The following is a 13,442-nucleotide window of genomic DNA, read 5'->3' on the forward strand; positions in this document are numbered from 1 at the left end:
CCATGTTGCATTAGAGACTGTGTGAAATGTTTTGAATAAAAGATTTCGTGAAAGATAGGTAACAAGATATATCATTGCTTGATGGAGATATTACATAGGTATACAAATCGCTTTTACCCATTTGAATAAACTACGACGTAAACAATAAACTTGAATCAGTCGTTTTAGTAGACAGTCGCATTCGAACGTACAATTGCATTGCTTATATAACGTATGATATTCTCACATACTAAGACTCGCAGTTTAAAAGGTATAGGCCAAGAACCATTACGAGTTCGAAACCTGTTTTGTACCGACTAGTTTCTAAATGACGCTGTTTTATAAGGATGCTAGTATAGCAACAGTAACTGCCGATACAAGATGTAATACTGCATATTCAATTTTAATATCGTAGCTTTTTATTATACTCGTATGGCTGTATCTCACGTCACATTTTCAAAGTAAAAAACGCACTAGTACATAAGGTATGTGGCTTCAAAGCTGCAACGCCCTTGAACACTGTTGCAAATACTTTTTAATGTATGAGAAAATGAATTGTGAAATATCTTTGGGCTAAATATTGCCTATGTCGTAGTCATCATGATGGTCTCGCATAACATAAGCTATACACGTGTACAGTCGAATTTTTTGATGTTGCTTTTAAGAATTAAATGAGGAATCGAGGAAACTGTTGGTATATAAATCTAGGCAATAATTTGATATCATATCCGTCTTATACGCTATTTTAGCGACAAATATCATTATCAACTATTCTATTACGTCATTCTAAAAATGATGTTCAGTGTTACTTATAAATATAGAATTGAATGCTTAGTTAAATTTGCAATGAAAATTGGCCATTTAAATCGACCATGTTGCAAGATGTATATCTAGGGAGGTAAGATTAGCAATGAATATTATTATTTCTACCACATCATGATTCTTGTCTCTTCCTGTAAAGATGAAATTATTTCGCTATGTATTTCACTATGTACACTGATTCAAATATACTAAATGATTGAACTAGTGCGATTCTCCTATTTTCAATTCAATCCTAATTACGGTTATAGTTTGGCGGTAGATATGACTATACAGCTAAGCAAAAAGCTGAAGGTCTAGAGCCGCGTCACACGAGAACATGCAAGTAATGGAACATGTTTTATCCGGCGCCGGTGGAGATGTCAAATCGGAGACTGTTGTACTAACATATGTATGCATCTTTTCGGGTCAATTTTTTAGTAGCAGCAACATGAGTTTGCTAGCTTTAAACTGTGACATCATCCAGCTATTTTAGAAATTTAATAGTCTACAAAATTTTTAAACACGTATGATGCATACGTATCGTATCCATATACAAGGCCGTGCTTGTAAATACTCCCACATTCGGTTAATTCTTAGTATGTAAGGCTCCTCTTTACTGACTACATATCTAATTAGTGCAGAACTGGAGCTACGACAACTGATTTTCTTTATCGAATGCTAGGCAGTTGTAGCTTAATAGTGTACACAACTAAGGTTGTCAAATCAAAATTGTGCGTTTTGGATCTAAAGCAGTCAAAGATGCAAGGTTAAATACTTTATAGCATCGTAATCATTTTGTGGCCGGTTTTAAATTGCATCTTAATGCATTGTGAACTGTCGTATGAGAAGTTAATGCAAACAACAGGCATTTTTGAAAGTTGGTATGGAATGATGCGTTGATAGTTCTGCTGCCATATGAACGTTGAGGATAATGGGATGTTATGCCAGGTATGATTGACAAAAACATGTACACAACGACACGATCGGCAATTCGTACAGTACCTACGAGAAAGTTATGGTTTAAATTGATGATCAGAGGGTCAGAAAAATTTCTACCGTAGGCGTTTATCCATTGAGAAGAATTTTTATTACTCATTCCTCGTATGCCATTCTTGACAGCCACTGTCATGATGCTATCACGGGATAAACCAATGCACGATCAAATTATGGGAAATCATCATGAATAATTGTCAGCGTGCCAAGTGACGCAGATGGTCCGCCGCTACTAGATTAGCATGGCTCCAGCATCCGTTGTTCTACCAGCAATTTCCATGATGGCGAGCTGATGAACGGAGATTCTACCGTACTGTGGATATGATATGATGGATAATGACTGCTATTTTAGTATCGTCAGCATGCTATTGCCCACTTTCCTCTCATCAACCTGATGGTATCCATTGATGGAAGGATAGATCTCGTCGAGAAAGTCATGTTGTGATCATATGGCGTACCGGTAAGTAAGCCACAGCTCTCATGAGCTATGATTGGATAGCTGATGCAAAATTAATCCTAAATGAATTGAAAGGCTGCCATGCAAGTGTTTGAATAAGCGCTATTCTCCTGTCTGTCTGCGCTAGTTGTCGTCAAGGCGTTGGCTGATTCTATAGGCCTAGTACAGCCACAGTTAAGCAAATAAATTGATTTACGCATACTGTCCATGCATTCATCTTGACTGACGTCAATGCATCCAACGGCTCCAGCAAGTCAATAAGGAAATGATGACTAACTGTACCGTTTGGAGCTTGGCCTATAGCCCCGATCATTTTGTGGTTAACGATGGCTCAATCATATACCAAACAACACCAGCAAAGATTCATTTAAAGTATTTACGTAGACATTGCTGAAAATGCTTGCATTGCTTCCACAGTTGCTCTTTCAACATCCATTACCACCTCCATGAGCTGTAATCGACAGCATTGGTTAAGTGGATTTAGCCGTCGTGGAATTCTTCTCCGCGATGACAATACTTCTGCAAATGAATGCACACCAATGTATAGTATACACCGGCTATAGAGGCGATTGGAAGGAAAGCTTATGTCGGCATGGGTGCATTGCTAGAGTACAAGGACTACTATGAATTTTGTCCAGGCTTCACACTGTACAGTACAGTACACTGTACTGTACGTACAGTACGATTGATTCACTACAGTACAGTACATTGTACTGTACTGTACAGATGGACAGTCTTGTGGACGTGTAGTGCAGTACAGTACATGACAGTACTGTACTATACTTGTCCTGTATCAAGTCAACCCCTACAGCTTATGCGCCATCTTGATTTTGCCCACTTACCCATACTGTATTTTAGTTTGTATCATCCTACAAGCCGTCTAGCAATTTTGGTCATAGTGAAGAAAATCCACAGGCCATTGGTCACATTCATGTTCACCTAGCTTGTGCCTTCTTTTCTAGCTTTTCTTTCGTTTCCTATGTACAGTAGACTGTAGTTTAAAGTACTAACAGTACAGTACATTTCGTGATTGTCATCATGATTTCAACTAATTAATGACTCTACTGTAGTTAACGGTATGTGTTTTGACTCAAACTACAATCGCAGATTACGACGGGCTCATCAGCATCAAGACAAATGACCATGAAGCAAAATGGTCATCCAGTACTAGCCCCAATCCTTTATTTAGTTATACCCATAGAGCCCAGATCAACATTTCATCCTCTGCTTATCGACCATGAGAGACGAGTAGGCAGAGGGTAAAAATAGCGCCAATCAATTGATCGTTGACCGTAACACCAATCAACTAAACGATCCACGGTAGACAGTAAACGTTCCATCAATGGATGTGTTTAGACATCGCATCCATTTAACAAGCTCCAATTAGTCAATTGTTACACTATTGACTTAAGCTTATTGTTATTCATGATGACCAAACAAGGTATAAACATTTTTGTCGTAGTCCGTCTTCGTACTGCCTTCCATCGTATAGGCAATTTAATTGACTGATTAATTATTATTATCGTCTTGCTTGTTATCAGTATGAAATAGAGGGAAATCTTTTTCAACATAATGTTATCGCCTTATCATCATCTTGTTGATAACATGGATACCATCGATAAGAGAAACATCTTCCAGCAAAGCAATTGCATGCTGCTTACGGATAGTAATCCATCTTGTAGGCTATTCTTAATGAGGAAAACATCCATATCCAATTGAACACTCGTGTCAATACAACACATGATTAATTCAACTTGGAAACAATAACATCCAATGATTGATTAAAATCGTTCCAAAATAAGTAACAGGACAAAATTGGAACAAGTCACGCCAAGGAATGTGCATGCGTAAGGCCATTTCCACTAGCGTGGGCCCAGACAACTTCGGTTAAGGCCAACAAGTTGGCGACGATGAGACAAAAGGGTGGAAAAGTACACAGTACTGTAGAAAGACGATATGAAGTAAATCCAATGGGTTGTTTATCTTGTCGCAGTCTTGTCCAAACGACGATAACATTGAGACAATCTCTCGTGTAACTAAACTAACTTGGCTAATTATTCTGCATACCATTGATCGATTATGATAAGCTGATGTTGGACAGCAATGGCCACCCCATGCTAACCTTAATTGGCCATCATTGACGCTTTCAATCGACCAAAGCGATTCCAATCTCAACGATATTGTCTCATTGCCTAGCGTTAATGAGGAGGAAATTAACGCCATGAGTAATAATCGTAAGAAGAAACCATTTATCATGGGTAAAAAAGTGAAAAATGATCATCAACAAGATCCCTCCAAGTTACAAGTTGTTGATCCATTCGATTCTAGTTTACCTCTTCCATCTTTCAATACTTTTTATGCTTGTTGCTTGATAGCATGTCTTGCCATCGCTTGCTACATCAATAGCTTGCCCGGTGAATTTGTATTTGATGACGTGGAAGCCATTACTGGCAATCAAGATCTTTTACCCAATACATCCTTCTCCGCGCTATTTCAACATGATTTCTGGGGTACACCAATCGATTCTATTCATAGTCATAAATCTTATCGTCCATTGACTGTCCTATCGTTTAAATTGAATTCGATGATGATGGGAAAATTAAATGCTCAAGCATTCCATTGGGTCAACATTATTTTACACGCTATCATTTGTATCCAATATTATTTTTTCGCACGAACGCTCTTTACCGCTTGTATCCATCCTTTTCCACACGGTCAGCAAAGTCATGATGGCCAAACGATTTCAACGCCTTTACGTGCTCCTTTCCTAGCAGCCTTAATATTTACGATTCATCCAATTCACACAGAATGTGTAAGTACAACTATTTTCAACCTAGGATAGTAAAATAATAATTCCATCCTTGTTTTTTATTGATGACATTGCGCGATACTAATCCTTTTTCTATCTACCATTTTTCCTTCCGATGAATTGCTTTCTTTTCACTTCGACATCCTGCCTATGCCCTTAGGTGGCTAGTATCGTGGGTCGAGCAGAGTTATTAGCAGCCATCTTTTATTTTCTTGCTTTCTCGTCCTATCAACGTAGCCTACAAACAGAATTTGGTAAGACCATCTCTTTTTCTTTTCAATACTCCATTTGGACATGTTACATCATCTCCATTTCGCTTAGTAGTCAAGAGACATCACCATACGTTGTTTACATAATTCATGCAAGCATGATTGATTGATATTTGATTACTATCAATACGTAGATGAAGATGGCCGTCCACAACGTGTACAATGGAGTTATCAAATTTTAACGTTGATCTTTGCAGCAATCGCTATGCTGTGTAAAGAGCAAGGCATTACTATTATGGTAAGACAAAGTGATTGATGACAACCTGAAAGAGGAGAAGGATTATTTAAATGCACTCTCTTTCTCTCGTTTAGGGATTTTGTCTAGTTTATGATCTACTTATTAATTGCCGATTCCATCCTTTCCTAATCTTTCGGTCCTCTTCCAGCTACTCTTCCATGGTAAGTTCTATTATTGAAACTTGGTAAATTATATTATCGATTTGTCAAGGTTCTTCCTCATATAGCATTGTCCATCAAACACTGTACTTCTCATTGAATAATAACATTTCCATTATGGCAGAACGAGAAGCAAAACTCATGGGTTCGATCTTTACTCTATCGTGCACTATTCGTTCTATTGGGGACTAGTTCTGCTATATACTTTCGCTATTTAATTATGAAATCTGGACCACCCCAATTCCGTCCCAGTGATAATCCAGCATCCTTCGAAGAATCACGATTCATTCGTGTAAGTTCCACAATCATAAGTCATTATTTGAATACAAGATCGGCCATTTTTTGTAATGCTTTAACTCGATGTTATTTAGATGCTTAATTACAACTATATCTACACCATTCATGCATGGCTGTTAATTAGCCCCAATTGGCTATGCTTTGACTGGTCTATGGGTTGCATCCCATTAATCAAGACTGTTTTCGACTATCGTTGTCTATTTCCAGTCTTATTTTGGATTATCGTGGCGATTGTAATTTGCTCTAACTGCAGCTCTAATAAACCAAGTTCCAGGTAGGTCTATGTATGAACTTCCTCTATGTAAAGTACAAAAAGCTCGTCCAAACAGGTCCAATTGGTTGTCATTTCCTTTACCAATGTCAACATCGTCAATAAAATAGAAAAAGAAATTATGTATAGATCCTATTCTAACCTATACACTCGACCAAGAATTAGAAGTGGCATACAACACTCTACAAGAAGATGTATGCATTCATTAGGGTTTAATAACAGTAGTTTTTGAGCCATATTGATGGAACTATGAAATTATTAAAGCCGTAGTGATATGATTGCTACGATACCTATTCTAAAAGGAGCTCATACAGTAGCCTTCAGCAAGGTTTATGGATTATTTCAATTTTATTATTACCTATATTAACCACGCTGATGGCACAATGAAGCTTGTAAAACCGCGGCTATCTCGTAAGCGTATTCTAAAGGGAAATTTTACAGTAGTTTTCAAAATGATTTATTATGTAGATTATTTAAGTTTAATTATCATCTATCGTGTCCCTTATTAATGGCACGATTAAGTTTGCAAAGCTGTAGCTACATTATTGCGAGTAAGCATATTCGAAAGGGAAATTCAAGAATTAGTCTTGAAGATGATTGATAGGGAAATTATACGGTAGTCTTCAATATATTGACTATTAAAGTTTAATTACTTTCTATATTCCACGATATAGATGTCATGATAAAGAATGTAAAACTATTGCTTTTTTATTGTAAGGCATTCTTTTGCTATGGCCAAGTAAAACGGAAGTTTTTAAGTTAGAATGATCAATGGCTATTTTTAGATTTTAGAAGATTCGTTCTCTAACTAGTCTGATACTAAATTAAGGCATAATCGCTGACAATAAAAGAAAATACCACCCTGGAAATGATATTCAAGAACATGCCATGCATGTAAAAGCGGCTCTAGCACCCTTTTTGTTAGAAAAAGATATTAATTATTACACCGAAGAAATAGCGTGAAAATCATCAAAACATGATACAAAGGCTTCCAAGACGGCCGATATTTAGGGCAAAGATTTTGACAAATCTTTGCGAATTTATGACAAAATTTTTTTTATTTAATTTTCTTTCTCTGACAATGAAGTGGATTTTGTATTAAGAAAGTTTTCGTATTCGTTTTTCATTTTACACAATACCTTATGGTTAATTGTTAGCAAAAAATTTTCCATTTTTAGTCATACTTGCCTGAAGGCGTTTCTTTCAATATTTTGTTCCACTGGTAACTTAGATCGTATACAATCCTTTTATCGTATTTGCTTATCATCTGGTATTTTTTCTTTGTTTGTTGGTATAGCGATAATCTATCTTGAAATGACTGACGATTTTCTTATTTACTATTATACCGATGCAAGGATCGTATTAATTTCCATCCCAACTGTTTACTACTAAAATTTTTATTTTTACTTTTCTAATTTGAAAAGTGAAATTGTTTCTCGGCATTCTTAAGAGCATTAAACAACTAACGATACAGTAGAAATTTTATTTTTAAAACATCACCATTTTAATATATAAGGAATAACTTGCATAGCTTGAGTAACTGGCCATTCGTACACCGATTTTACTTAATGAATATTTTTCATTATTACAAATTTTCAATTCAAGAATAAAATGCGGGTAAGAGTGATTTTCCACTCGTACAATCAATTTCATGCTAAAAAAATAGTTCAATTGTCACAATTTTAAATTGAAAAGCAGAATGTGTAACAAGCGCGATTAACAACTGTCGTTACTGATTGTAAGCTAGAGAATATTTGTTTATTAGGCCTGGTGCCGATGATACAATATTAATTAATTAATGATAATTAATTGATCAGGCGCATAAATTCTCCATTACATCATAAACAAAGCTGCATCAAACGTTACCTGCAGTTTTAGCATTAATTGTAGTCGGAAAATAATTTTAAAAGGGCGCCTACTGATTTTTGCAAAGTTGTTTAACTGAAGAAGAAATTGTATAGCAAAAGCGATTACGCTCCCATACGTCTGCTTTTGACTAAATAATATTTAACGGAATATTCATATTTTTTCTACAGTAAGAAATAAGCTTGGTTCTTAAGCTCTTCTTGCCAATATGAGAAAAGATCTAACAATTAAGAGTTCTGTAGCGTAAAGAAAGCAAAAATTATGCATTGTCGCAGTTTGTGAGTCCCATGATGCCAACCAGGAAAATCGCTTTAAATTATGAATTCTATTACGTAGTTTGTAACTCCCTCCGGTATTTTGCTTCACTTCACTAGCAGTATAGCATCATTTTAACAGCATAAATGCAATCAAATGATCACGATCTCTCATTCTAGGATAGAACTAATAATGCAATTTGGCGTAGTACAGCATCATCCATTTTAACCTCTAATTTTATGCTACTGTGATAAGTATGCAAGATCGAATAGTATAGACGAATCTCAGGGTGCATAACATTACCCCACCCCCACTTTTACACTCTATTAAAATTTGAAAACTTTTTGTAGAGAATTGATATCAATCCAATTCTCAAATTTATCACTGATTCGATTCATCGCTGTTATATCGCTGATATGTTCAAAACTATTTCTGATCGATACTTTACCTATGCTTTTTATTTATCTTCAAGAGTACTTCTACTACTAAAGGATAATTAAAACTATTGATATTGAATCTAACAATAAATTCTTTTCATATCTATGTGCAAGACTGATCAATATATCTCTGGCGTGTGCAATTATTCCATTTATTCCTGCGTCCAATATTCTATTTCGAGTTGGTTTTGTCATCGCTGAAAGAGTTTTGTATCTGCCCAGCGTTGGCTACTGTATTTTGCTAACTTACTCATTTTGTGTCTTAAGTCGGAGAGAAGGTTTAAATAAGGTAAACTTGCACTAGATTAACAAAGTTTCAAATGGTGATATTGCACAATAAAATGCGGTGTGAAATTCTTTCTTACAATTTTACGCTAATACACATTTTTGGGGTCAATTCTAATAGGCAATTTTGGCTGGAATTGTTGTATTATTAATCGGATATACATGTAAAACTGTTAAGGTATTTCACTGTAGTAGATTTTTGTATAAGAGAAAGATTCTGATTATGAAATAACAATTAATTATTAAGTAAAACTATTAATCTTATTTTGCAATTGGTAGAGAAATACGCAATGGCTGAATAGTGAAGCACTCTTTGTTTCTGCATTGGATATTTGTCCACTTAATGCCAAGGTAAGGATATCCAATTTGCTCTGGTCATACTTTGCTTAATTTTTAACTTGTCAAAAGAGCATCAAAGTATTCATCAAGCTATCGTTGGGTGTTTTAATTGTACAAAGGTTCATTATAATATCGGCAAAGTATATAGCGATTCTGGTAAGGAACTACTGGCAGAAGAATATTATCGCAAAGCAATCAGGTAATGATTTTAATTGCAATCATTTGGATATATTAAGAGTCGCTATAAAACGTCCATGGATCTTTACAGTCTAGAGCCAAATTATGAACAAGCATTGAATAATTTAGGAAATTTACTAAAGGTACAGTGCCACAGTAAAAATGATGATGTCTTCCTGATGATTTCACACTATCGAAATATTCTAATACATGAAGGGTATTTCACCGATTGACTCATTTTGATAGGATCGGAAAGCTTTCGATGAAGCGGAGCAATACCTAAAAAGAGCAGTCCAACTAAGGTTAAACTGAGCAATCATTGCTACTTTTACTATTTTCTTACCTAATCTAATCTAGTAGTGACATATTCAAGCTAATCAAGCAGAAAGTGATAAGATAGCTTAATCGGACATTTAAAATTACTTGCGATACAGGAAAGACTTTGCAGCTGCATGGATGAATTTAGGCATCGTTCAATCAGATCTTGGAAAGTTCAAGGTATAGAGTGGCCCGGCATTTTATAAACGGATCAGGAAACGTATATTTAATTATGACACCTAATCTGATCATTATTCCACATTAGGAAGCTGAAAATAGCCTTCGAACTGCCACCGTACATCGGTCATACTATCCCGATGCGTATTATAATTTGGGAAATTTGGTATGTCAGTCTTAAGTCCTCATCTTGCTAGTTAAATATTACGTGATTTGATTATTTTTTAATTTTATATGTTCAGTATATAGCTACTAATGAATTGAGTAAATCAGAAGCCGCTTTTATTAAGGCCATTTCACAAACAGAGCATCATAAACTAGCTTGGAATAATTTGGTTCTAATGCTATTCAACACCGGTAACGTGTAGATTTGGATTTTATAAAGTCAAAAAATATTCCTTCGGCATTATTAGCATATTATAATTCGCTATCAGTCAGCCCTGATACTACGGCACTAAGTATCGAAATATATTATCCGTAATCCATTCAAATCATTTGTTTACAGGCAATTTGGAAAGAGCTGAAAGATATGCCAGAAGAGGAATCCAAGAAAATGCAAACTTTTCAGAAATGCACCATTTACTAGGCAATGTTTTAGGCAAGCAAAAGAAATACAAGGTAAGAGAAGGTATAATCGCTCCAAGTTAAAGTTAAGCCTGTAGATATTGATAATACATTTCTACTTACTACGATAGGAGGCAATCCATCATTTCGAACTGGCCATGTTGAGTCATCCTGATGATCCCGCATTATACGCTAATTTAGGTAAACATTATTTAGATGTAGTTATTGCAAGATTAAGAACCAAACAAACGTATAAATAATCTATAGCAAAATATATAAAATGGTGTTTGCTAAAACCTATGATTTAATTCGGTGCATACTTATGGTAAAAAATGGAAATAAATCTGTTAAAATGATGCTACTAGCTTTCAATCCATTATGCAAAGTAATATTTTATGATTATTAACATGACATAGCATGAAGCTTAATTTCCACCTTACTAATATTTCCTAATAGGAGTTGTTTATCATTTAAACCAAAACCCTACGCAGGCGGAATTTTATTACAAGAAAGCACTTTCAATAGACCCAAATTTTAAAACTGCTCGTGACAATATCAGCAAATTAAAGCGTGAAAAACCCAATGTAGGATAACTATAAAAGAACCATCAAAGCTATTAATGCTACAGCTATAGTTTTGTTTTTTTTATAACCTTGTAATGTACTATTAAACTGTATTGTCTACTCTGGCCTAGGTCGGATTTGATTTCAATTTAACAGAACTAAAATGAAGTTTATGAAAGCAATGATTCAATATTAAATCTCTAGTTAGCTTTGAGGAAAGTTTAGATAGTGTATGATATAATATGTTATACCTTGTTAGTCTTCTACAAGATCAACAATTTCGGCTGCATTTATTGATTTGATTTCGAGTAAGCAGGACTAAAGTGAAATGTATGAAAGCAGTGATGCTAAATCTGTATCAAGTTTTGAAGAATGATTAGATAGTGTACGATAAGCTATATTATATCTTAGTCTCCCACAAAATCAACTGTTTCGGCTGCGTTTATTAATTTATATCTAGATTTAAATTTTGCACCAATTCGACTTCGTATTTTTTTCTATTTTATAACTCTTCTTCTGTAATGTAAAAATTTCTGCTCAAATTGTCGACTAATTGTACATTCAAATAATAATTTTAAGAGCTATAACTCTTTAAAAATTATATTGCAATAGATATTACAACCAAATCAAAGTTAATTTCACGGTTCAATCCAATATTGGGTTGCACTTGATATTTAATAGATTAATATCATTTCTCAATTTGACAAGAACAGTCATCGCCTTATTACGATATATGTGTATGTGTAATTATCTACTATAAATAAAATTTGACGATATTAAGATAAATCGAATACGTATTGCAGTTATATAGCGTACATTCATGCTACCTAGAACTCTTAGATTACTAAAGTATTAAATTTTCGTAGCAATCTTAGAGATTATGTAATCTCAAAATTAAATTATTTGTACATTCTTGCATTAATAGAGAAAGCTAGTAGACATCAAATTGACCTTAACATAAATTTAGCATTAGTTGCAGAACCGTAGATGGCAATTTCAAGGCAATTATTGTTGCACACACTTTCTTAAAGTGCACGTATGCATAATACATATAGTCTTCATATATTACACTGCTGCTTATCACTCAATAAACTTTACTTCTGATTAAATTAAATATTACGTAGCATTGCTTAACTTTTTCAGCTCTCTCTGTAACTTAATCAAATAATAGCAATGACCTTCAAAGATTTTACTGATTTCCAATTTTTAACCAATTTTCTTATTCATCGTAAAAGTTAAAATTTATCAAAACTATAATCATTAAAACATTAATTATAAAAAAAACGAGCAATTTGTTCATTTATTTTCATGCAATTTCAATTTCGATGAAATTTTAATGCTTATTCACTTTGCTAAGGTCATAAAATTTTTAGCAAGAATTTAATAAATGCTAATCACAACATATGAAATAAAGAGTATAAAACGACTCTTCATGAAGTATTTGAAGACAGTATTTTGGAACAGATATATGGATTTAGTTTCAGTTTAGCTAGGCAGATCAAATATTTTCCTTTAGAGATTGACTTATTTTTGAAATTTTTTATTTTAGAAATAAAATATAGTCTGTAATAATAGATGCGCTCGTATTTTGCTAGAATTATCTCAGCGATCAATATTAATAAACATTAATATTTAGTACCATACACTGTAGATGGATTTGTAAGGGAAAATCCTCTAAACTATAATGATCATATTGCTTTACTAATTTAATATGGGAATTAGGAGTAGCTGATGATTATTGAACTTTCTTTCGGTACTTGCACAGTTTCTTAGTTTATTAGGATGAAACTTAAATTGCGATTGAATAGCCATACCTCTAATGTACATTACGCGAAATTCAATCAGAAAATATAAGGAGAAATAGTAGTTAAATTTTTTTGATTTTGATTTACTCTTTTGTGAAGAATGAACTAGGAAATAGACATCCAGCTCGTAAGTTCTCTTTAACGCGTACACTAACGATTTTTGATGGCGACTGAAGCTAAGCGCTGTGTCTTAGCCCGTTCTATTATTCCTAATATTTTCTTGATGTTTAATAGTGGCTGAATCCAGGTGATGTGCTTTAGATAGACGGTATTCAAGTTACTGTCTTCTTCTAAAACATAGCGGCTGAATAATGTACGGTTGATCGATTAAGTAATTTAATAAATATATTAATTGTCTCCTACAATTAAGTACTTTGTCGAATT

The 13,442-nt window shown here is 34.2% G+C and overlaps 1 protein-coding gene across 1 annotated transcript; it reads left to right on the forward strand.

Annotated features, from left to right (window-relative positions):
- Positions 1-1,117: 1,117 nt before the first annotated feature.
- Positions 1,118-11,283, forward strand: TRIADDRAFT_59629 (uncharacterized protein; the record flags this gene model as incomplete). Its single annotated transcript, XM_002115522.1, has 21 exons — positions 1,118-1,189; positions 1,684-1,728; positions 2,188-2,233; positions 4,318-5,042; positions 5,200-5,293; positions 5,443-5,546; positions 5,621-5,707; positions 5,829-5,996; positions 6,076-6,275; positions 8,945-9,119; positions 9,237-9,293; positions 9,395-9,466; positions 9,574-9,653; positions 9,723-9,774; positions 9,878-9,933; positions 10,066-10,129; positions 10,215-10,292; positions 10,369-10,483; positions 10,632-10,744; positions 10,822-10,891; positions 11,147-11,283. The coding sequence occupies 21 exons, from the start codon at positions 1,118-1,120 to the stop codon at positions 11,281-11,283; spliced, it is 2,610 nt and encodes an 869-aa protein (XP_002115558.1).
- Positions 11,284-13,442: the final 2,159 nt, after the last annotated feature.

The sequence above is a fragment of the Trichoplax adhaerens genome, genomic scaffold (assembly GCF_000150275.1).
Source record: "Trichoplax adhaerens TRIADscaffold_11 genomic scaffold, whole genome shotgun sequence".
Taxonomy (NCBI): domain Eukaryota; kingdom Metazoa; phylum Placozoa; class Uniplacotomia; order Trichoplacea; family Trichoplacidae; genus Trichoplax; species Trichoplax adhaerens.